The 25,732-nt window shown below is 42.2% G+C and overlaps 1 protein-coding gene across 1 annotated transcript in view; it reads left to right on the top strand.

Moving 5' to 3' along the window:
* The window catches only part of LNX2 (ligand of numb-protein X 2), a 33,247-nt gene extending 8,427 nt beyond the window's left edge, over nucleotides 1–24,820 (top strand). The window contains exons 3-10 of the mRNA XM_026049849.1: nucleotides 7,526–7,749; nucleotides 8,739–8,938; nucleotides 11,286–11,657; nucleotides 13,430–13,570; nucleotides 15,775–15,952; nucleotides 18,570–18,801; nucleotides 20,702–20,860; nucleotides 23,374–24,820. Of these exons, the coding sequence (XP_025905634.1) occupies nucleotides 7,526–7,749; nucleotides 8,739–8,938; nucleotides 11,286–11,657; nucleotides 13,430–13,570; nucleotides 15,775–15,952; nucleotides 18,570–18,801; nucleotides 20,702–20,860; nucleotides 23,374–23,509 (1,642 nt within the window). The 3' untranslated portion in view covers nucleotides 23,510–24,820. The remainder of the gene's footprint in view (nucleotides 1–7,525; nucleotides 7,750–8,738; nucleotides 8,939–11,285; nucleotides 11,658–13,429; nucleotides 13,571–15,774; nucleotides 15,953–18,569; nucleotides 18,802–20,701; nucleotides 20,861–23,373) is intronic.
* The last annotated feature ends 912 nt before the right edge of the window (nucleotides 24,821–25,732 follow it).

Raw genomic sequence — 25,732 nt, 5'->3', positions numbered from 1 at the left:
AACGTGGTTGCACCCTCCTCACTTGTGCCCGTATTTAAGAACAGGTTCAACCAACTCCTGCCAGAAATCGTGCAAAACTCACTCTGCTTTGGGATAAGCAGATGGAATGGGTACCTCTTGAGACTCCTGCAAGACCTATTTTTCTTTTTATTCGAAAAAATGTGTTTGCTGAGCAGGTGTTGAATGCAGGTTACGTGAGCCTGCTCTTGTTCCTTCCTGGGATATGTTTGCTTGCTTATAGAACACTTCCAACCCCCTTTTCATCGGGAGAATTAAGAACCTGATCAATTGAGAGGACTGAAAGGTGTCAATGTAGCTACAGCGAGTGGTTTTGTGTCAGAGATGGGTTCCAGTGTCTCCTGCATCCTTGTTCCTGAGTGTCATTTGAGACCTGGAAGTGAAGCAAAGTTTGTGCCTGCATTTTGCTGTATATTATTATAAGTGTTGGAACTGCTTTTGTAATGTGAAAGTTACAGGRTTGTAAGAAACTGTAGGAGAACAGAGACAAGCATCACTGGGGGGAGTGCTGGAATAAAAACATGTGAGGGCCTTGGGTGTCAATCCTGTTTGACGCCTGTTTCAGACAGGTTTCTGTTCTAAATATTGGTGTAATAGGAGCCTTCATGATATTTGTCAAGATATTATAAAGCGTTGTGTATACACAAATGTTTAGGACCTGAGTTTGAACTGCTAATACTTTATAGTTCTTCTGTGTTGTGCCTTCATACCAATAATATATAAATCTTGGCATAGGRAAGGAAATAACATCAAATTCCATCTAAAGAATATTTTACATTGTGTAGACTGGTGCATTTTGGCTTTGTAGTGCAGGATGTTTCCTGTGGCGTGTGCAGTACTGCACTGTGTGAAGATGTTTCATTCTGCTATATAGAGCAGTGTCATTTTTGTCAGAACAAAACTTCAATTTGAGGGGTGTATTTGACTGGTTTTTTTTTTCAGTTCTTTAGAAGATATTCTCAGTGAATTTTTATTATTATTAGCTGATTTATTATGAATCATGAACAAAAACATGGACCTATTCTTTTATGTTAAAGCTAAAATGTGATAGAATGTATGAGTCGGAGCTGAAAAACATCATGCACATCTAGGCCAGCCAAGTCACTAACACATTTTTCAACCTTCTGGAGATGTAAGACATTATAAGATGAGTATAATAAAGAATTGTGTAGAGAAGGAAATTATATATTCAAGGAAAATGCATCTTACTTCAAAGGATCCAGTTCAAATGAGTTGCATCTGATAGTAGAAAACACTTCTCATGTACAGCTCAACATGATTTACTCATCTCTCTTTTGCCTTTAACTCAGGTGGTGTGCTGTGTTCAGCTGTGCCAAGGTGTGCTCATTTTGCAGGCAGAGCTCCCAGGGCMCTGAAGAGGTTTTCCTCTCCCCCTCAGATAAGCACTAACCGTGTCCCTCGCTAACGGGCAGTGCAGTGTCCTGCTCCCACCAGCATCTGCTGGTGACCCCTTCTCTGCAGGCAGCTCCCGTGGTTCAGAAGCAGCTTCATCGTTTCACATGGTCCTGCTGTCCAGCCCCAGGGCTGCTGTGACGAGCACTTGGACCAAAGCCCTGTGCCATCAGTCACCTTGAGCCGTCCCTGTGGTCACTCTTAGGGTGCGTGAGTCAGTGACACCATTGGGAGCCCCTCTGCTTCGGGTACGTGGGTTGAAAGATCGCGGGGACCACCAGGGTAGAGAGGTTGTGTCGGGAGATACTTGCAGCAGTGCTGAGATCTTCATTCCTAGTCTTGGTCTTTGCTTCCTAGTGTCGGTCTTTGCTCTTCTGGAGACCTTCTTCAGGTAAATGATGTTGCAGGGGAATCTCCTTGGGGTTGTGCCTGGTGTGGACGTGCACAGGGACAAGTGCTGCTCGGAGAAAGGGAGCACAACCACGTTCCCCTGGAGAGCTTTGCTCGTACGTGTGTTTCCAGCCCACCCTGCGCTTGCTGCAAGTCCCTAACATTTCATTTTGGCTTTATAATCCCAACATTAAACTGATTTAATTTTAATAAAAGGCATAATGCCAGTGATGTTCCTACTGTGCATTTGCTTCATCTTCTCGTTTGAGTGTTGTTTCCCTCACCTTTCCTGTCCATTTTCCTTGATCTCTGAGTGATATTAGGACTGTTTACATGAGGGCCGTATAATCTACTTGTACGTGGAACACTATGTGTACTCACTTTAGGTATATATGAAATATTCATTTGCCTAATGCACARTGTGTATTATAAAACCTGAGTGAGCTGAGTCAGTAGCTATTCCTGTCAGTATGAAAAAAGAAAGAAATAAATAAGAAGCTTTTAGTTGCAGGCTTTGTTTGTCTTGAATTCCTTCTGCTGTCGTGGGATGCCAATAAGCATTTTGAGTGCACCGTGATTTACAGGTCTCAGTTAAGTTTATTTGCAAACATCTGAACACCTGTAAATTACCATTGCTGACATAAAAGTTGACAGTATCCATGTAGTCTGAATTCGACTTCAAATGAATTAGTGAGTCCCATAAAATTATACTACCAATTATATTTCCTTCTAACATTTAATAACATTCAGTAGTCGTRTAATTTTCAGAATAGCTCAATATAAGCCACGTATAGTAAACACATGCACTAGCTCTCATTCCTTAGAAATGGAATATGATTCTTAAGKTTCACTGTTAAAAGGCATTCACAGAGTTTCAAGTGTTGTTGAAATGGACTCCATTTGAGCGTAAAAGCTGGGAGAAATGGCATAATATCCGTCAGGCCACTCCAGGTGAGGCTGCTGAGAGCTGCTCCAGCAAGAATTGAGGCCTGAGACACAAATTTGCTTATGGTGTCATCACATTTTGTACTCCACGTGCCCCTCARTGTTTAATGAAAACACCCCTGGTATTTTATCCAGTCTCTCAGTGTCATCAGATTCACTTGGGAACTGTGATTTCCAAAAGTTGAATGTAATACACATAATCTGACCTAAAGAGGAAAACAAAATGCTTGTATAATGTTGAGTTGTCCTGGTTTTCTTGATGATCTGTATGCAAGAGTCATTGGTACTTAACAGTGGGACAATCCTGCTTCTAAATATTGGAGGACATTTATTAAACACCCCCCTACCCCAGACTTTTATGGGGTTTGACTTTTCATTGAATTCTTGAAATACAACCAAATGTACAGTACAAAAAGTCCTGTCCTYGTGCAGCTTCTTACTAAGAGGGTTAGGTCATGTCCCTATGTGCTGCAAGTAAGGCAGGCTTCATTTTTTTTCCCCAGCCATATTCTACTATAGTAATTTAAGAAAAGTACCATTGAGGAGGGGCGTATTTTTCCAAACAAAATGTTTTAATGTTGACAACATTGAGGCAAAGGTTGAATTTCAACCTTACAAAGACTGTATTTTCTGAAATTGAAGAAATTACTGAGCCGTTTGCTATCTAGCAGTCAGCATGCTTAAAATACTGATTTAGATTAGCAAGAAAACTTAATTGCATAAATGCAAAATGCTGTCACTCAAAAATGAGGAAGCATTTGGGTTTTGATTTTTTTTTTTTGTGTGGGTTTAGGATTTTTTTGCCATTGTTGGATGTGTATTTTTGTTTTGTTTTGGGGTTTTTTTAGCCTGTTCTTATGTTGGCCACAAGCCCTCTCCCCACGCTACTTTTTTAAACCAAGAAAAGTGAAGACAATTAGATAATCACGATAGGATTCAACCATCTTTTGGGTTGTTGTCTGTTTTCCTATGTAGCAGATAGGCAACACATTCTGAATTTCTCTATGCTCTGTAAATACTTTCCATTGCTGGAAAAATATGGGCTCTTTCTGTGGGTTTTCCTCCTCCAAAGCCACTTTGGCTTCTTGTAGGCACTTTGAAATTTAGCTGAAAGTGAGAAAGAATATTTTTTTATTTCCCAATTCCTCTTTTACTTTCCCCTCCAAAAAAAGATTTAACAAGCTCTTAGCTTTTCAAAGCAGCAACATGTTTTGCTCTGACTTGTAGCTGTAAAACTTGCCACAATGGCTGTTGAAGGTGACTTTACTGGCAAAGTTTCACGAGCAACAGCAAAGGCATTTCAGATGCATCTCTGCAATCTTCTTTTTTCTTCAAATTCAGTTTATAGTTGGAAAACAGTTTAGTGCAACTATTTTGAGTCTGTTTTGTATTTGCTTCTATCGAACCTCTAAGCTGCGCAGACACTCGTGGCATAAGTTGCAGTGAAATGTTTCTTTTCAGTAGTCAGTGAGTAAATGTGTTTTTCAAGCCCCTACTGTTATTCCTTGGAGTACACTGAAAACTACATCTTAATTTTGCATGAAAGCTCTTTTTATCTGCAGAGGGAGATTGCTTCCAGCCTTCCGAGAGCCAGGTTTGAACGAGAAACCCCGCAGTTGAATTGTATAAGCTCCCTCGCCCACAAATAAATAAATATTTTTCAGAAATTTTTCTCCATCTCATAAGAAGGGAAGCTGAAGGTAAAAGCTGCACTTATCTGCACCCAGCACTGTGGAAAGTCAGTCCTGATGCTGAAGGGAGGAGGGAGTCACTAAATGCAGCCAGAAGTTCCTTTTCCTTCAAGTTTTCTGCCTAAACAGTGTCTTTTGTTTGCCTGCTTTAGTTGTTTCAATGTTTCCATTCTGTGGCAACTAGATTTAAGAAAGCATGTAAATAATTGCTTATAAATTAAAAAAAAATAATAAAAAGAAAATGAAACGCCATCCCTGTAAAATACATCCCATTTTGCAGTTTCTTGCGTGAAGAAGATTCCCATATCCTGATAAGAAAATCTARCCGTGATGGGTTGGATCCTCAGGTGTCCATCAGTAAGCACACCTTATTGCAGCATTCTAGGATGCTGTCTAAAACGATCTTTATCCTAAATATTTGASAGAAGCAGTATTAACAAAGATGTTTATTAGCGTTTGGTAACTGTTACARGCGGTGTGGTTTTTGTTTTGTGTGGGTTTGTTTTTGCATATGAACAATATATTCCTTCTGTTTAAAAAAAAAAAAATCTTTGCATAGGAAGTGGAAATTAAAGTTTTTCTTAGAAATGTCCTTGAATGCCAGCCCTGGGTTTTGCTGCTTAGCAGATGACGTGTCATGTTTAAAGACTGAGGGATTGGTGTCCCATGAAGCAGTATCTCCAGCAGACAGACACTTTCCCGGCAAGGCCCTTCCTTTCTATCAGTCTGAAGTCTAAGTCTGCTATGATGACTGATTAATTTGGGGAAGAAGAGGTTTTTGTCACCAGGATTTTCTTTTCCATAGTTTTGTTTTGTTGAGTGTTGCATAAAAGAGCTCAGGATGTTGCTTACGTTTCTTGATACCAGCCTTTGAAATGGTAATTAAATATCTGTGGTGAAAACAAGCCTCCCCTCTATTTATATTTTGTGCAAGGACTTTAATCAGCTGCCAACTACTAGAGGAGGAAAGTGCTCTGCGAAAGGTGGGGTGAGGGAGCGACCTGATGGTGGTTGGGATGGCTCTGACAGAAACAGGCCACTTTCAAATATGGGCCCAAACTTCTCCTTTGTCATCTACATCAGCTGCTTTGCAACCCACGGGCACTGTGACCTGCTTGGGTACAAAGCCATCAGCGCAGGATTTTATAAGAAGACTTTTTTTTTCATTCCTCATTGTTAAGAATTTGTGGGAGAAGGAGGCTACTTTCTTAAAATTATGACATGCTAGAAATTGCACCTGGGGAAAGGGGTTGCCTCCCTTTTCCTGGCTTTTTGGGATTCTTGTCTTCAGGTTTGCATTGGGTAAGTATCAACCAGAAGCAGTTCCTGTGGAGCTTCACCTATAACCAGTGTCTTTCTGTTGTCAGATAAATTTGAGCCTGATTTTCAAATTCTTTTTTTGCTTTTTCAATTTGATTCTGATCGGTCCATCTAAGCCACTTTTTGTAATAAATATTACTTGAGCAGGAACAAGAACTGTAGTTGTGTTCTTATATCAAAATCGAAGAAATGTTTTCATAACGGAAAACCTTTCAAGGACTTTCTCTTTTTCGTGCCTATATTTTCTTGGCTTTGGTGAATGACTTGACCAGCAGTTTTAAAACATGCCATTAAGGAGAAAGCTCTGAGAAAAGATATCTTGACAACATCATTAGGGTGTGAACCATTTATGGTTTATATACTCATGCATATTTGACAGTGTATTCAGGTTTCCTTATGCCATTCTTTTAAAGATGTATAGAGAGACCTATATATGTTTAACATTGCTAGGACCACAAAGGGGCAAAAATCTTTGGAAAAAAAAATATGTACATCCTTGATGTCAAAACAGTTTGACCACATATTAGATCCTTTCACAGAATACCARAGCGTCATTGTAATTTTTCTTAAAATACTCCAGCAAATGAGGACGCAGTTGACTTCTGCTGCCTCTTACACTCTTAACAGATTTTATATCCTACTGCCAAAATAAATCAGTTCTTCTTTGGTTACATCAATCTGTCAAGTTCCCCAAAAAGGGAACCCTTTTAGCACAGTTCCTTTCTTTCTGAAACTCCCACAATACTAACATCTTTTATGTGGCCAGCAGCTCCAAAAGCAGGAGCTTCAAGACAGGCTTCAAATACTGCAAGATTTGGAATATCAGAAGCTGGCAGAACTGCATCACAACGGCAGATATAAGATTGGTATCTGTGCCCGGTTATCTACATGTTAATGTAAATCTGCTGGATAAATGAAGATTTTCTGTGGATCTGCAACATCACGTCCCTTTTTGCAGTGTGCTATTGTAGGGCTTTAAGCATAAGCAAAACCCCATTGTGCCAGGAATAATGAAATCTCATAAAATTGAGTTTACAGGGCAAAGTGCAGGATGGTGATGGGGCCCCGTTCCTTAAGGGAGAACAAAAAGTTTCATCTGCTTTGAGTCAGGAAGCAACTTAATGCAGATAGGAGAATGAAAAACCTTCTATTGATTAAGCATAAGATTATGGGCAGAGTTAATTTCTATATTCTTCTTTTCATGCAAGTTCCTAGGCAAGTGCTTTTTTTTTTTTTTTTTCAATACTGCAACACTAAAATCACAGTGTGGCTACAAAATTTTAATTTCTCTTTCCTTCCTAAAATGACCAACTTCCCAAAATGTCCCGTTTCCTTCTCTGGACTGATTTTAGTCAGGGGAAGTTGCTTCTGGAGTCTCCTAGGATGTGTTTGAACAGGGCTCCTCTTCAGTGGAACTTCATGCCAACTCTGGTTAACCTGTGTGTCTATTCAAAAATCTGAGATATATATATATATGTGTGTGTGTGTGTGTGTGTATGTGTATAAGAAAATAAGGGTGCACTCAGAATGTGTTAGAACACCTCCAGTTCACTGTCTGGATACAAAATAGAGCTTCTGTGCAGAAGACATTATTGCATTTGGGTTCTGTGCGCTTCTGTCCATAGAAGCCGTGTGATTCTGAGATGCTTTATGGTAGTTTAGAGTCATATCTTTGAAGAAAGATGACTTTTTCCCTTTTTTCCTGCGTGCCTGCCCCGTGACATGCAGTGTGGCCGTTTCCTTCGCAGGTGTGCGGGCGCTTCCCATCGGCGGGCGGCGCTGGAGCGGAGGAGGCCGAGCAGGCCGCAGGGCGACGCGGAGGCCGAGGCGGCGCCGGGCGGCGCCGAGCAGCCCAGCCGCCTCTCCCCCGATTCGGACCCGGGAGCGGCCGAGCAGAGCCCCGCGCCGCCCGCGTGGGCAGAGGAGCCCAGCGTGGACAATCCCGCCTTTGAGGAGGGCACGGTGGCCGACAGTACGTCCTCCTTTGTCTCCTGTGGTGGTCCTGCGGGTGCCTCCTGGCCGACGTGGAGGCGCTTGTGGTGGCGCGGCTTGGCTCTCGCAAATGGCCGCGTCTCCCCTTCCTATCACAGTTCCTGGAGAGGTGTTTGAGGGTCTCTGTTACGAGCAAGTACTGCACGTAACTATGGGCTAAAATCACAGCTAGGAAGGAAAAAATTACCTAGTTGTACGTACTGCATAGGTAGCGTAGTTCTGGATCATGACACATGATCTGGAAGTGCTGGCCTAGAGACTAGAACAAAGCAGTGGGGATTTTTTTTTTAGTAAAACTACAAAGATTGTTTTCTAAGATGGGATTTCTTTTCCSCTCTTTCCCCTCTACTTCCCCCTGGCTCATCAGGCTTCCCACACATGGAGTGTTGTCCTGCTCAAACGAAAAGGCAACTGAGTAACTCCTGCATCCTCCTGCATCGAACTAACAGTAACGTCTCTAGCATCTGGGATTTTAGAGAGGAAGCACTGAGCCTTGCCACAGAGGAAGGTGGTCCTTTCCCCTTCCTTTTTCTGTGTATTTACCATCCGTTAGCACCCCGCTTTTTCCTTGTTAGTTGTCTCCATGTTTGCTTCAGAAATGGGCTGGCTTCTTGCCTCGACCTGTTAAGTCGATGGCAGCAGTTAAGGTAACACCAAGGCGATTGGTTTTGAAAATGAAACRTATGAAAATGAAACCAGATCCAAAGATTTCCCAATATCGATTTCAAAAGCAAAAAATCTCATTTCAGGAAGCATGGATACTACTAATTTGCCCTAGAGCTGTTTCTAATCTACTAGGTGTTTCAGTGAATAGCGGAACTAATCCGGTTGCGTTTGTTTAGTTTGCTGAAGTGTTGTCATGTGGTGTGCCTAGACTGTCCTTTGGAGATCTGCTTTATGGAAAATGAATGAGGTACAAAGGATTAATCATCTTTTTTTTTTTTTTTTTCCAAAAAACTTAATTGGCAGCAAATCAACAGCCACCTACCTTGCCTGAAGGAGAGATCACCACCATTGAAATTCATCGGTCCAATCCCTACATTGAATTAGGAATTAGCATAGTGGGTGGCAATGAGACGCCTTTGATCAACATTGTTATTCAAGAGGTTTATCGAGATGGGATCATTGCCAGAGATGGACGACTTCTTGCTGGAGACCAGATACTTCAAGTATGGAATTTAATTACATATTCTATCTACGCGTCCACTGCATTCAGCTRTTGCAGAGCTGTCGGTGAAATGAAATGGGAGATTGCCTTGTCAGACCGCCTTGTGTAAATGTTAGCTTTGCAATTATCAGTTGGAAGGCAAATTAATATGCAGAGTGGAGTCAGTAGCTGTAGTTCTTTTGCCTTTGGTACTTTGTTGTTCATGGGATCGGCCTTCTGGAATTACCTTTCTTCCTTAGCATCTCTTACCCGTTTTTAAAACATGAATTTCTTTTTCTGCTTTTTAGATATTCTGGGGCATGATGAAATTTCAAATTTATGCATGCTTTCCAAAGAAACTGAAGTTTAGTTTTACTTGCCAGATTGGCATAGTTTGCCCCGTGTAAAAATGACTTGCAGACTGTAAGATTGATTCATCTGTTATTTTAATCTGGCTTAAGTGTTACTTTCTCATAGGCTATGCATTTGAGCTGCATTTTTTGGTATTTGTAAAAGAGAAACTCTGTGATATTGTTTGCTGACATGGAGACCTCACTTTTATTATTATTATTTATTTTTTAATCCAGCAGATAGAAGTAGTTTAAATATTCTAGTTACCCTTGAAACAAAATTAATTTCAATACTTGAGGACTCTCTCTGCTTGCTGGAATAGGAGCTTGTCACTGAAGCTTTGGGAATTCTTACTATTTGGGCAGGTGTCAGTTATAATTCCCAAAGACAGAAGTGGCTATAAATTGACTATAAACCCTATTTATAAGCTGTATTTAACAAGGAACTAACAGTGAGGCCGTCAGATTCCAGGAGAGTGTTTGYTGGAGCCATTTTTTCATGGAGAGGAAAATATACAGGAGGCAAAATCCAAATTTGGGGGGAATTTACAGTATTTTTGCTGCTTTGAATTTCCCCATGCAGTTAAGGTGCTCCRCTGTGGTGTTAAAAGATTAGAGGGCTTGCTCTGTACAGACTACAGTTAAGCACAGAGTTAAATATAGTTTCATGTCCACATTTCACATGTGTATTTCTGCATGTCTTCAAAGGCAGCAAAGGACTAAAAGAAAACTGGAAAGAATTGTGAAACTTAGCCTCTTTTGCCCAAACAAGGAGTTTTATTCTTTTCAAGATCGAAGGGAACAGCGTTTAATAATTGTCCCATAAAAGTTCATGTTGTAACAGGGTGTCAAGTACAGCATATAGAGAGGTGCCTAACATTTTCAAAGCACTCCAACATACTCTCCCTTTATTATTTATTTACTTATTTATTAGTTTATTTATTTTTGTGCTGGGCTATAACAGGAGGGCATGTAAAATACATTCCAATGAGGGTGTATTTTTACAAGAGATGTCCCCATGGTTTTAGTCAGAAAATAGCTACTGCATTGTGGAATAAACAGCTAACTTTCATTGCCTTTCGTCTTTTATGCCCTTTGAATGCCTCAGAGTTTTATGTATTTACTTTAGCTAGTGATAGCTAAAATTAAAAGTGAATGTGATGGCTCTGACAGCTGAGCCCTGCTGGATGGCGATGGTGGCAGTTCTCAGTGCTGCTCTTTCCAGCTGTGCCCCCTTTCTCTCAGCTCCAGATTGCCTTTTTTTCTCCCAAATCTCATGTCTCTGACATTTTTTATGGTAAATTTACAGTGCAAGACATGATTGAAGACAGTTGATCTGTGTATCAATGTGGGCAACATAACTAGCAAAATTCTTGTTTATAGTGCCAGGGAACTTGGTCTGTTTTTCACTTACAGTTAATTTATGAGGGATACAAGCTGTGAGTGTGAAACCCAGACCTYAACCAAGTCAAGAGAGGACCCCCTAAGTTCACACTAAGACTTCAGAGTTGCCAAACYGTGGCATCTGTCTTAATGAACAAATTTGTTTTGGATTTCAGCCTTTTTTTTTCTCTCTTTAAGATTTCCCTTCATGGAAATACTGCATTTTGTTAGATGTTACCTTTCCTCAGAGACTTGGATGTGTTCTTTTTATAGCTGTTATCTTACAGTTTGAAACGATAATGTGCTTGACACTGAAAGCATGCAGAGAAAGTTCTTGCCCTGAAGATCAAGCAATTTAAGGATCTAAGGACAACCTAAGACAAACATGGGAGTCTAGGAAAACAAAAAGCTTGGAGGGTGCTCGGTGTTAGAGGGATGTTTTTGTCCTTGTGGGAAGTGGGCTTGTGCCTTGAGCAGGAGAGTGCAGGAAAGGCTGGAAGGAAGAGAGGGGGGCCCCAGCATCACCACGTAGGTAGATCATTCCAAAGCAGGGATTTCCTGAGCGCTTGTGTCCATAGCCAGGAACAGTTAAACACACAGGGATGTTAATCCAGCTCTYGCTTCCTTTCGCTGCAGGTCAACAGCTTCGACATCAGCAACGTGTCGCACAACCGGGCGCGCGCGGCGCTTTCGCAGCCCTGCGCCGTGCTGCAGCTCACGGTGCTGCGCGAGAGGCGCTTCGGGGGCCGCGCGCACGCCCACGCCGAGGGCGGCAGCCCCGCGCGCGACGACAGCTTCCAGGTGACRCTGCACAAGCGCGACTCCAGCGAGCAGCTCGGCATCAAGCTCGTGCGCAGGACCGACGAGCCGGGCGTCTTCATCCTCGACCTGCTGGAGGGCGGCTTGGCCGCCCAGGACGGTCGCCTCTGCAGCAACGACCGGGTCCTGGCCATCAACGGGCACGACCTGAAGCACGGCACGCCCGAGCTTGCTGCTCAGGTTATCCAGGTAGTTTGGATTCCATGTCCGAGCCCTCAGCTCAGCTTTGTTGCTTGCGGGGAGCCCTCAGTAGAGCCTGACCCAGGCAGAATATCTGGTATATCATACCTGAAAGAGCCTGCRGCAGTGCTGTTCATTGTGGTTTGAAGAACTTCACTGTGAGGGTGACAGAGCCCTAGAACAGGCTGCCCAGGGAGGCTGTGGAGTCTCCTTCTCTGGAGATCTTCCAAACCTGCCTGGCTGCCACCCTGTGCCCCGTCCTCTGGGTGTCCCTGCTGGAGCAGGGAGGTTGGACTACATGATTTCTAGAGGTCCCTTCTAACCTTAACCATTCTGTGATTTATGTTCTGGAAGTCGTATAGCAAAGCAGGGGCCTGCTTTGGCACCTGGCAGGTGAGTATCACCTCATTAGGGATGAAACCCATAGCAGTCCTTCTGAACATACTGCCTGTGGACTAGGCAACTGCTCCTGTCAACTGGCAGAGTGCCATGTAACCAGCTGCTTAGCAGAAAGGAAAAAGAAGAGGGCACTGGCAGAATTTCTGTATATACTGCAGTTTTCATCTCTAAATCTCAGTAAGCTCTACGAAAAGTTTATATTGTTTTGTATTTGATTTGCCTGCATATGGATTTGGGATTTCAAATAGCAAAGATTTGCCAGAGCTCATATAGGCAGCAGGTGGTAGCTGGGAACCAAAAAATATAGGCTTTCCATTAGTCCCATCCACTGGAAGTTGTTTCCAGAGTATTAGGAAAGGCTGTTCCAAGTGACTCGCTCTGCTCTGAGCACGAGTGAATGTTGGCCAAAGCTCGACGCAGGCTGACGCGCTACCTCTCCCTGTTCCTGCAGAAAAAAATGGCTCCACTTTCTCCTTTCTCCTAGTCTGCTTTCTCCTAGTCTCTAAGGAAGCAGCTGCTTTGCACTGCTCCTTCCTGCAGACTGGGTATTGGTGAGAAATACTCTGGTTTTAGTAAAGTCACAATAGCCTAGTAGTAGTTCTTGCAGTATAGACACAGAATCCCAGAGTGGTTGGGGTTGGAAGGGACCTCTAGAGATCACCCAGTGCAACATTCCTGCTCCAGCAGGGACACCCAGAGCACGGGGCACAGGGTGGCRGCCAGGCGGGTTTGGAAGATCTCCAGAGAAGGAGACTCCACAGCCTCCCYGGGCAGCCTGTGTAGCAGCCTTTGCTCTATCCCCAATTCCAGTGCCAAATGCAGGACTGTGATTCCAATGGGTAGTAAATACTCGTTTTGGATTTTGTTTTAAGAGTTTCCATTGCAGTTACAGGAAAATAACAATGACTTTGGAGATTTTAGTGTCAGTTTCTCAGTTTCTGGACATGGTGAAATGGTCAGAATTTTACACTAGGTAACTTCTGTGGAAAGAGAATGATATTTAATTTAATAAGTGGTATTAGGGTCTCCTGTAGTCCTCAAACTTCAGAATTTGTTGGCCGCCCATATATGCCATCTTTCTCTGGAATCTCTGCAGAAGATAACACAGGGCTTTAGAAGTTGTGACAAAAATCCTCAGGCCCTGGKGCTGTCCTGCATGCATTTCTTTCTTTTATTATTAACATTGTAATGAATATGTCGCAGAAGTTCCTAGAGACTGCAAGTGGGACTCGGGGATTCCTTCTGTTTGCAAAAAAAAAAAATTCAAACAAATTTTGCTGTCTGCCTTTTATCATATTTGATCATATGATTCCCTCCCCTTGGCTAATAATCAATATTGCAGTAACTTCATATTTGATTTTCTATCAAATATCTCCCCACAGGCCAGTGGGGAGAGAGTGAATTTGATCATCTCCAGACCCATGAAGTCGCAGACGGTCAGTATTATCCGAGACACAGGGACTCATAACAGCAACCAGCACCAGACCCAGCAGCTGTTTCACAGCAGACCCAACTCACATAAGGTCAGTGTTTCCTTTTCTGAGAGAGATATAAATACAGTTTTGGTCATACGATGGTCTAAGTGTGTAAAAAGGCAGAAAGGATTATGTCTTTCTTTTTTCCTACTTAAAAATCAGAGAAGACTTCAAGTTTTCAAGCCCTGCCTCATGTCAAGAGTGGGAACAGAAGATAGGCAAGAGCTTTTCAGTRTATTTTGCACTTGCTGACTGTGGTGGTGAAAGCAACTTCTCTGAGCTCACACAGCTGTGGCTGTAAGAGGTTATGTGCAGAGCAGCCCGTGTGTTGCTGCCACATGGGAGGCCTCTCATTCAAGAGCTTCCCTTTCTCTGGCTTTCCTTCCAGGCAGCAGGGACAGGAGATGTGTTAAATGCCATCCAGTATAGGAAGAGCACACAGGAGGGCTGTGTTATCTCCTCCATGAGGCAACAGTACTGGCTGCAAAGCTGCTGATTGCTGCAAGTGCCAGCTGGGGAGGAAAGGCAGAATGAAGAAGGGCAGAATGGGCAATTTCCAGAAACCTGTTGTCATATTATTCAGAAGACCTGCAGAAGTAAACCCCTTGCTTCAGCTGTTCTTGTAGTTAGAAAAACACGGGTTCTCACTGTTCAGGATTTGTGAAATAATTGTCAGATTGGTCTGTGTTGACTAAACCACCCTTTCCTCCTACCTGCTCTCTTTGTGTCGCTGTTTTATATAATACTTCTGCTGGGAACTTGTGTTGATAATATTTTCCTTTAACTGCTTTAAATGTTCAGAACAGAACAAGAGAAGCTCCACTGAGAAAGTCCAGGTGTTTGTTTTGCCCTGAGAGCCAAAGATGAGGCTCCCGAGCACTTTGAGTGCTCACCTGCCATTAGAACGTGCTCTGGCATCAGGACAGAGCGACCCAAAAAGTAATTMCAGCTCATCTGTATCAGAGTAACACAAGGCCTGGCCCACTTTCTATGTACCGGTAACAGATAAGACTTGCAAAATTGATTCATTGGCTGATTCATAACATTTCAGTATCATCTGTTCAAAGTACTAGAGTTCTTTCGAAGCRGTAAGTCTCATGTAAACACCAGTGATTTCTATGCTAGACTGTTCGTATGGTTCATATAATTTACCTTAGATTGCATTAGAGTAATTTACAGTTGGTTTAGAATCTMTTAGTGTAAAGCAATATTTATGTAATTATGAAATCAGTTGATTAATCCAAAAGCCTGAAGAATTAAAAAACAGTAGTGTCTGCAAGCTGTGAGGTAAATGTACAGCTATGTATGTGATTGACACGTGTATGCAGGGTGCAGACTAAATAAGAAGTAACATGTGGTACTGAAGATTGAATAAAGGACTGCTTCCATTTTCCAAGAAATGGCAGGGAAATACAGAAGTATTTGTATTTGGAAGAGTCCTCTGGGTTATTTCTTTCATCTGTTATTTTGAAATCCTTTCAAGTATTTTGTTGATCTCAGATGTTACTACAGGTGAATGTTCAGTGGTTTGAATGTCCTGAATATCCTGGAGAGACTTGAGCTAAGTAAAATATATCTTGATTCAAGTGTAAAGCCCTTTGATGGCACAAACAAATTAAGGCCTGAACTTTACAATTCAGGTGTTAGAAAATGAAATACAATGTTCTCATCTTGCTCGAGGATTGAGACATCATTAAAGTCATTAGGGAGCTTGGACATGGATTAACAGCCTATAGCACTGAGTGGCCTTATCCCCTTTTTCCTCTGAGAGACTCTGCATGTCAACTGCAGAAGAAAACATGGCATATAAGGGCTTTCTTTTTGTGTATGTGTGTGTGTGATCATGAAAGCACATGTGTTTCCATTTCTTTTGGATCGTCTTTGTACTTTTGAGTGATACTTAACTTACAAATGAGGTAATTCAGCAAACTGGAAAAGATTTATCCCCGTTCTTATCTAGACTTTTGAGTATATGGCTGYACAATCCTAAAATTCAGTGTATCCCAAAGTAGGGGCTGAGAGAAACCAGAGTGAGATTTTCAAGATGGGCCTCCCTAAACTTCCTAAGTCAGTGGTATCTGAGTGTTTTCCTTTTTTTTCTGAGCTRGAGGAAATCTGGTTGAAGTCAATTTGCTCTACAGACTTACCCCTATTAAACCAATCTCTTGAAGTGCCMAAATGTAACTTGGGGGTGGATCTAGTTGTGTTTCGGTGTTGTTTGGTTTTCACAACATGATTTACCCTGTCAATAGGATCTCTCCCAGTGTGTTACATGCCAAGAAAAGCACATTACTGTGAAAAAGGAGCCTCATGAATCTCTYGGAATGACAGTGGCAGGAGGCAGAGGCAGCAAAAGTGGTGAACTGCCCATCTTTGTTACGAGTGTGCAACCTCATGGCTGTTTGGCAAGAGATGGCAGGATTAAACGAGGTAGGTCTTGGCTTTCCTGGTGCTTTTTGGTTGCTTTTTGAYGAGTTCATTCCCTGAAAGTGGGTGGTGGTGTAAATTTTTCCAACAGATGTACCAAAGCAGGCAGAGATGCTTCTCTCTGTGTTTCAGTAATGGAAATACCATGTGTAGCATCCCGTTTCCTCCTTGCCTAGGAAAGGGGTGTTTAGGCAGTGACAACAAGGGAAGCGCACGAGACCAGGAAATGGCCTAAATCCTTTAAAGCTGAGGATAATCTGCCCAAGTGGCAGGTCTGGTGTGATGCTTTGCCTGAAAATGTCCTGTTTTCCTGCCTGACCCTGAGGAACCTTCGCTCCCCGGGACAGGGGCTGCACAGATGAGTTGGTCCTGCTGCAGTCGCAGCTGCCCTGGGTGACCAGCCCCACACAGGACCCCTGCAGCAAATCACTTGGCTCCTGAAAGCTTCCCCGTCCCTGGCGTGGCCCAGCTTGGCCTTGCTGATCTTCAGATGTGCTGCAGCATCYGTCTGCCTTCCTGGCCTTGTTGGAAGGTGAATGGGGGACAGCCCTGTCTGAGAAGGATAAAGCATTTGAAGATTAGAACATACTGTGCTGCATGTGGAACAAAGATGCGTGGTGCCACTGCATGTGGGATCTCCATGAGTCAGAGTTTGTAGAATTTCTGACTGTCTTAAGAGAGAATTATAGGGAAAAAATATCTACATGCTAATTTAAAAGGAATGGAATGATATTCTCCTTATGTGCTTCTGAGAAACGGATTTTTACACCCACACAGCACTGTGTATCCTTTCTTTCTCTGAACTTCTTCAAAAAATGCACTCAATGGAAGTATTGCAATTGCTGTTTTTGTAATTGTGATCGATAGCAAACTGGGTGGAGTGGCCGACACTCCGGAGGGCTGTGCTGCCGTTCAGAGGGACCTGGACAGGCTGGAGAGCTGGGCAGAGAGGAACCTCATGAGGTTCAACAAGGACAAGTGCAGGGTCCTGCACCTGGGGAGGAATAACCCCAGGCACCAGGACAGATTAGGGGTTGACCTGCTGGAGAGCAGCCCCGCAGAGAGGGACCTGGGTGTCATGGTGGACGACAAGTTGACCATGAGGAAGCAGTGTGCCCTGGTGGCCAAGAAGGCCAATGGGATCCTGGCTGCATCAGGAGGATGTTGCCAGCAGGTCAAGGGAGGGGATCCTGCCCCTCTGCTCAGCTCTGGTGAGGCCGCACCTGGAGTATTGGGGGCAGTTCTGGGCTCCCCAGTATAAGAGGGACGTGGAGCTTCTCGAGAGGGTCCAGCGGAGAGCGACAAAGATGACTAAGGGACTGGAGCATCTGTCATATGAGGAGAGACTGAGTGATTTGGGCCTGTTTTTTCTGGAGAAGAGAAGGCTGAGAGGGGATCTGATCAATATATGTATAAGTGCCTGATGGGAGAATGTAGGAAGGAGGGGCCAATCTCTTCTCAGTGGTGGCCAGTGATAAGACAAGGGGAAATGGGTATAAGCTGAAACCCAGGCAGTTCCATCTCCATGTGAGGAAGAACTTCTTCACTGTGAGGGTGACAGAGCCCTGGAACAGGCTGCCCAGGGAGGCTGTGGAGTCTCCTTCTCTGGAGATCTTCCAAACCCGCCTGGCTGCCACCCTGTGCCCYGTGCTCTGGGTGTCCCTGCTGGAGCAGGGGGTTGCACTGGGTGATCTCTAGAGGYCCCTTCCAACCTCAACCAGTCTGTGATTCTGTTTCATTAATGTAGTGAACAGCAAAATAAATGTTTTCAAGTTAAAATGYTACCTCAACCTCAGCTTTCCATGACAGGCAAAAGCTTTTCAAAGATTGAAGGAGTCTCTTTCCAAACATGAACCAAATGTTCTTACTTTTTGCTTTGCACTTGATGGCTTTTTGTTGGTATGTTAAACATTGTGTGAAGGAGAAGACTTACTTCTTGGACAATAAATAACATTATTGTTTTTACCTTGATTCTTTTCAGAAATACTCTGAAAAAAAATTAGGGTAATTTTGTAGTSTTTGGGGTCTTTCCAGGTTTTCATCTTGGCACAGATGTTATTTCTTCCTTTTATCAGATTGTTATTTGTACCAACCTTCCTAGTAGMCCCTGTTTTTCTTTCTGAGCTCCCAAACAAGTTTAAAAAACTCAGAGACATGAAGCACTCTATGGAGCTGCACTTACCTCAAAGGTTTAGTTCCCTTGTGGTGTCTGTATTGTTCTTTTCATTACTTTTCCTTCCCTTTTAAAGATTGGATGGAATTAAAATACACCATTGAGAGCAATTCTTTAACAGTACGTTCAAGAGCAATTGCTGTAGAGAGGTGTGAAATGCTTATGTAATTTCTATCCCAAATTTTCATAGTGATTTTACTGCAGAAGTCACAATATTTTGTGTGTTTTCCTAACATAAACAATAGAAATACAGGTTTATACATTAATGTTTTAAAGTGACTATATAAAGTTTCAGGGTTAATATGCTGCTATTGATATGCCAAAGTTGATAGTTCAGATGGTCTCACCTCCAAAAAATACAGTATTAAATAAAACCCTGGTGGGAAAGGTGCTCTATGTCAGAGTGTTACGGCTGCCTGACCTGTTCTTCCTTGTGCCCTGAAACAGGTGACGTGTTGCTGACCATCAATGGCATTGATTTGACTAACCTCAGCCACAGCGAGGCAGTAGCCATGCTGAAAGCCAGTGCTGCCTCTTCCGTAGTGTCCCTGAAAGCCCTGGAAGTGCAGATTGTGGAGGAACAGCCCCAGTCTAACGAAGAACAGCTGAGTACTATCAGCGAGAATGAATATGATGCCAGTTGGTCGCCCTCATGGGTCATGTGGCTRGGACTTCCAAGGTACTGAATTTATTAATAAAGTAATTAATTACCTGTTTTAAGCTAAGGCTTAAAACATCATCCCCCATACATCTCCCCAGTCTATGAAGGGACAAACCAAGTCTMTCCATCTTCCAGTTTGCTAAGAAAATGTTGCTTCTGAATATCTTCTTAGCAAAYGAGAAGATGGAGAGACTTGGTTTGTCCCTTCATACACTGTATTACTGCTCAAATGGATTTTTCTTGTCAAATACCAGTCATGAGGAAGAACAACTTTYCTGTGAGGGTGACAGAGCCCTGGAACAGGCTGCCCAGGGAGGCTGTGGAGTCTCCTTCCCTGGAGGTCTTCCAGACCTGCCTTACTGCCCCGTGCTCTGGGTGTCCATGCTTGAGCAGGAGGATTGGACTAAATGATCTCTAGAGGTCCCTTCCGACCCCAACCATTCTGTGAYTCTGTGATATTTTCTGTCCCTTAAGCTTATTAAAGCTTCCAATAGAATATTTTAAGACCAGAGATGTTTTTAATAAAAAAGGACACTAAATATTTCCTCAAGTTTCTCTGTGCTAATCCACTACTTAAGTTTAGAAGGCCACAGAACTAACTTGAGAATATCAAATCAGACTCGCCAGTCTAAGTTTTTGCACAGATCTTTTGTGAATATACAAGCCTGAAGTTGCAAATCCTTGTGTATTTTTCTCAGGAACACACTCCTATGTCTGCCAAGCAGAAAAACCCTTTCAGATTTGCAGCAAGGCCCCTCCCTTTTCCTAATGTACAGTCTGCTTGACATCACCATGTTTCATTTTTACTGTTCTGTTTTTCACACTCTTACGGCTACACTATAAACCCATTCTGGCAACACTTGCTATGAAGAAGAGCTCCTGCTACAGGCAGTGGTGTTGGTACCTTCAGTCAGGCTGGGCAGGTTGGTTCCTCTGCCTTTGACAGGCTCAGTCAGTGTCAGGCTCAGACCTGTAGTTTAAGCATCAAACAAGAACAAAATAAATTGRTAGGAGAATACAATCCAAAGGTAACAGAACAAAGATTTCACATTTTTCATTTATTTTCTGAGTTTTTCTGTCAATATATACATACGATAAAGTCTTCCATTCAAATAYTGATTAGTTAACCTCAATAAATAACTCCCAGCTTTGGTAAATGAATCCACCTTTCATGCTTTAGCAGCAGTTTATTGCTTATGTTCTTGTATGACCGTGTCTTGCTCCTTAAGTGATACATTATACACTGTGCTCCTGCTCTTTAAAGAGCATTGAAGATCACTTGGAATCWTTTTTTTAACCTAGAAGTTGATTTCCAGGTTCATTCTTTTTAATTGCAGTCTCTACTGGCAAGAATTTTCACTGGGGAAGATAACACACACGCCAGTACTGTTAGTGAGACATTTTCTGCATTACTTACATTCTTCATAACAAAAYGGTTAATCATTTTTCATATTTTTATTACCGATGATGCTATTCAGAGATAGAGAACACAATGCATGGATTTTTAGGTCTTCACTTAAAGCTGAAAGGGTCTCAATTATCTGGGGGTGGAGAAGAGAGGAAAGACACTTGCAAACTAAACACATGGATATCCATTTCCCACCCACAGTTTTGCCACCTGTGAAATTACCATCAGCTTACGGAGTTAAATATATTTAAATAATTACCTAGCATCACATTATTTCTTTTTAAACATGTTTCTGTCTCAAGTGCTTGTTTTTATTTTTGCCATAATGAGTTTGAATATTGCAAAATTGCTGCCTGGGATCGGAATACTAATCACCATCCCTCCCCTGCTCTTCCCTGTTGATCGCAGGGGTGATGATGAGCCAGCAGGTGTTGTGCCTAATATAAAAATATCCCTGGGTGGCATTCCCAGCTTTTTAGCTTTCCTTCATCCTCTGCTTGCATTCCCCAGCTGCCTGCATAGCTGCCACGACGTGGTGCTGCGGCGGAGCAATCTGGGAAGCTGGGGCTTCAGCATTGTCGGCGGCTACGAGGAGAACCACACGAACCAGCCCTTCTTCATTAAAACCATTGTTCTGGGGACGCCCGCCTACTTTGACGGAAGATTAAAGTAAGCAAAGCTCACGGTTCACCATCCTGCTCTTGTCAGCAGCTATGTGCTGGGGCAACGAAGTGCAGCCGCTTTCGGGTGGCTTAATGACATGTGGTAGCACCTGGTTGTGTGTAGGTGCTGGGGAGCTTGTGCAGCGCGCTAGGGTTTTGCCTCCCTSATGAGGGGCACGCAGAGAAGGAAGGGGGATTTCTGAGGGGGTAAAGATGAGTGCTGTAGCTTTGATGGAAAGGTGGAAATGTCAGTACGTCTGGGAAGATCACTAAGGAAGAGTGTGCTCGCTCTTGAGAGTTATTAGTGGGTGGGAAGGACRTGGAGTTCAGCAGAGGCCACCAGGATGGTTGGGGCTGGGGCACCTGCTGGGGCACCTCCAGGACGGGCTGCAGCAGCTGCTCCAGGGGGACAAGGGACAACAGCCGCAGGTCAAATGAGAGGTTCAGACTGGGTATGAGATGAAACTTTCTGCCCGTGAAGTCMCTGTCACCCAGGTTAGCACAGGCTGCCCAAGGAGGTTGTGCAGTCTCCATCCTAGGATGTTTTTAAGACCCAGCTGGATCAAGCCCTGAGCAACCTGCTCAGATCTCGTGGCTGGCTGTGCTGTGAGCAGGAGGTTGGACTGCAGGCCCTGCAGTCTCCTGAGGCCCTTTCCAAGCTCAGTGATTCTACAGCTCTATTTGCCCGTTTCACTGGGATGCAGTCTCCAGGTATAGTCCGAATATACACATTTGAGGCTTGTTTAGGATCAYTTCAGAATTAAGACTTGTGATTCCTCTTGAAGATTCTGTTGGTCATAAAGTGGTTATTGCAAAGGTACAGAATATGCCCTGAGTTTGGGAACATTATATGAATTGAAGTTTTATGCTATGATTTTGGCATGTAGATTTACTTTAGAAGTAATTTAAGAAAAAGCTGTGYTTATGTCTTAAGCCTTGCCAGTAATGGATTTTTCAGTTCAGTGACTAAATAAATAAATTAAAAAATAGTTTGGCTGAACGAAAAAAAAACCATTTTTGGCCAAGTATGAAATCGTTTGGATTAAATGAAAGATTTTAGTTCAACCGAAAGCAAATAACTTCACTTTGGGGAATTAATAACTGCAAGTCTTAACACAAATTGAAATTTAAGTATTCTTAAGAAGATGGAAAGAGTGGCTGTGGTCAGACTCGGTCCATGGTAACACACTGCAAAAACACTCCTCTGTGATGTGATTCCCTCTGTTCAAATCTACCGTATCCCATTAAGAAAACAGGCTTTAAAATGGGTTTCCTTCACCTACAAGGGCAAGTTCCTTGTGTTTTCCTCGAGTCTAAAACACCCAAGTTGCTTTAGACACATAGACTCTTTGCTGCTCTCTTTGCTGAGCATGGTTTACATCTGTGTATCCTATTCCTGTAGGATAGGGATGTAATGGCTTAATGTTCTTAATTTGRCTGTATCCTGAGGCTCCAAGTCTTAGAGGAATTCACATACCAGAATTCTAGCTCTTAAGTGTATGTGAGTGAAACTGGGTTACTACTGTTACAGTAAGAGCTGCATTACAGCTTAGCTGTAGATTTATTTGGGAAAATATCTACCAGAAGACCCTTAGACTTAGAAAGACAAGTTTTTCTGCRTTAAGACACCTATTTCCTCCTCCCTACAGTTCCTCAGCACTGTAAAAGCAGGAGTGCTGGTCATGCTCTCCTTCTGCTCTGCCCTGGTGGGGACGTTGAGAGCTCATGAGAACATCTTTCTGCCCTCTATTTTAGCATCCCCACAGTAGCCGAGAGGATCATGTTCAGGGAAAGTCTTGTTCAACCTCCAGATTCTCCTTTCAGTGCTCTGGGTGATGCCAAACACCCAGTCAAGTCCCAGCAAGGAAATGTCTGAGATGAAACATGACTTAATGCAGAAAGAATGTACCTGCTCTGCTTTTAATCTCTCCTGAGATRATAAAGACTTAAAATTAACCCCTTGAGGCAAATGTTCTCAAGGCCAGGAAACAGCAACCTCTCAATTTCCTATTGCCTGTTTCAAAGCATGGAAACACTGAAGCTTCTCTGTTGAACTATMGACTGTGGGAGATTTCCATCCCAATTCTTACATTTGATGAAATCCTAAGCTCTTGAAAACAGTATCTTCTATTGAAATATGGCTGGTAACCAGTTCTTGCACTTGCTGCAGTGCAGGCATGTTTGGTGTCAGTGTGTTATAATTCACATAAACATAAATGCTTYTGCCTTGCACGTGCTCTCTCCTTCTTACTACATTAGATCTTTCCAKCTCTCTCTTCTCATATTTTCCTACAAGCCAGCTCTTAATGCAGAACCATTTTTATATTAGGATCGAAATACATTGATTCAAGAATTTCACGGTTTCAGTAGGAAAACAGACTAAAAATTGAGKTTTTTTCTTTTTTTTTTTTAGCCCCACTCAAACCCRAAAGAACCCCAGTACCCCAGAGATTGTTGTGCATGATAGTGAATTGCAGACCAGTAGTCATCATTTGCTTTTCTTCTTGTGTTTTTTTTCAGGTGTGGTGATATGATTGTTGCTGTAAATGGACTATCCACAGTCGGAATGAGCCATTCTGCACTCGTTCCCATGCTGAAGGAGCAGAGGAATAAAGTAACTTTAACAGTGATTTGCTGGCCTGGAAGCCTCATATAGATCTGTGAACTCGCTTTGGTTCAAGCAGCTTCTTTTCTAGATAGCTGGCAAAAAAATCTCCTTTATTTCTTTTTTCTCCTATTGATATACAGCTGGTTATAAGCAGGGCCAAAACTGCTGCATTCACTTTTTTTTCTGTGTTTTCCTTTTTTACTTATGGGCCTCTCAGCCTCGCCATATGTATCTTTCCATCCTGAAATAGCCATAATTTCCTATGTTCATTGCTGACACAAGTGCAAATACACACAGGCTCACACCTATAAAAATTCCCATTCCTTTGTGGCTGTCCTTGTGCTTTCTCAGTCAGGTTATATTCTTGTAGAGTCAGGAGAAGAACTTAGGGATACTTTGGGTCTCTCTGAGCACTCCAAAATCGTGTATAATATTGCGTGTAATATATAAATATAATAACCACGTGCCCACTCTTCACTGAGAAGATGATGTGTGTCAGTAACGTAGTGACACATCTGTATGCTGCTATGACTCCAAATCAGTGTCCAAAGGTAGGCCTTTTCATTTTGCCCATTTTTGATTCATATTTTTCATTTTGCCCATTTTTGAGTCCTATTTCAGACTGGTTCAGCGAACCCGTGTTAGCCATAAGAAATCATTCGGTCTCCGGGATTTTTCTTGCAGGGCATCAGCATTCATAGAAAAGTAGGACGAAAGCCTGATATTACTGGAATTTTTATAACGTGCAATAATGGGACTCTTTGCTAGGAAACTTTAATATATTACAGAGTTTGTATCCTATGATGAAAAGAAATCTGGAAGTAATGACCRTTGCAGTGCTGGCAAGAACACACATGCCCAAGGTCGGCCTTGAGTGAATGGCTTGCAGTATTAGACTTGACTTTACAAATGAATGTTTTGCTATGTCAGACAATTTTGATGAACGTTTTTACTACAGTCATTTTTACAATTTATATTCTAGTTGTCAGCTGTCTTTATTCATCTGTAGAAACAATACTTTGGCTTGTACTTTGTAAATGAGAGAAATATTTCCAAGAAAAAAAGAAGCAAGGTATTAGGAAAGCCTGCGTTGGGGTTTACAGGTGGGCAGGCTGGGAGGAAGGCTCCTTTCATTCGAGTGCAACTGCAAAGTAAGCTGCAAAGTTCATTCTTATGCTGTCACCTCCTGACGAATGTGCAGATGCCTTGATATAAAATTCTGAAACTCTCTCTTGCATTTCAGGATTGTTTTTTTCCTTTAGAGAGTACCTGCTATTAAGCTGTCAGTAAGAATGATACTATTTATCTTTGATTGTATTTAGTATTTTTAAAAGGAAACCTATAACTTTTAGACTTTGCCTTTCCATGCTGTTTTCAGGCTAATCACCCATCTGTTAAAAAATAAAAAGGGGACGTGGGGTGGGGATAGGGGGCACACAAACTAATTCGCCCACCAGGAGCAAAGCCTCTATGTTGTCAGTGTTGGGCATATTTGAAAAAGAGCTTCATTTATCAACCAGGTTCACAGCCTGAACTGATGTTATCAACGACCTCTATATTGTATTATTACTTACAAGAGAATGTATTTGAGAATCACGATGTATTTCAATTGTGAAGCATGAACTTGATTTTCCAACTTAGCAGCCATAATAAGGGGGCATATTATYGCATGTCATTAATTCCAGTAGCTTTGTTTTAAAAAGAAATAAAGTTAATCTTTTGCAAAAAAAAAGTGTAAAAATCTCATACGAAGTGGATTTATTTTTCTCTGTAATGTGTAATATCAGTTCAATTTAATAATATTAAAATACAGAAGAATGTCCTGTACAGTATATTACTGTATTGAGAATCTTTGTTTTTAAAGCAAACACCAAAATTGTTTGATACGCTGATTTGAGAACACGTTTCCTTCCATCTGAAATTGTTTAAATGTATTCTTAGCATTTAATGCCTTTTTTTTTTTTTTTTCTCTTTTGTAATGAACATCCTAGTATAGTCTTTAGGGAAGATTTTGATATATGTATTGAACTTAACATTTTTTATTTTGCAAGTAACATTTTACTTAAAACCCTACACAAATGTTTTTTTTTTTAGAATTGTTCTTTTATATATATAATTATATGTAATGAAAGCATGGGTTAGCTTAAACCGTGTTGTGTTTAAACTGTTTTGTTTCATCGTGCTGCAGATTTTGTTCATCATGTCCAGCGATAAAAGTTAATTCTGAGTGAATTCCTTTTCYGAACCATTTTCCCCTGTTGTCTTGTAGCC

The sequence above is a fragment of the Nothoprocta perdicaria genome, unplaced genomic scaffold, assembly GCF_003342845.1.
Source record: "Nothoprocta perdicaria isolate Ctin4 unplaced genomic scaffold, notPer1 scaffold_62, whole genome shotgun sequence".
Taxonomy (NCBI): Eukaryota; Metazoa; Chordata; class Aves; order Tinamiformes; family Tinamidae; genus Nothoprocta; species Nothoprocta perdicaria.
The sequence above is the reverse complement of the archived record's forward strand: the minus strand, read 5'-3'. Positions and strand labels throughout refer to the sequence as shown.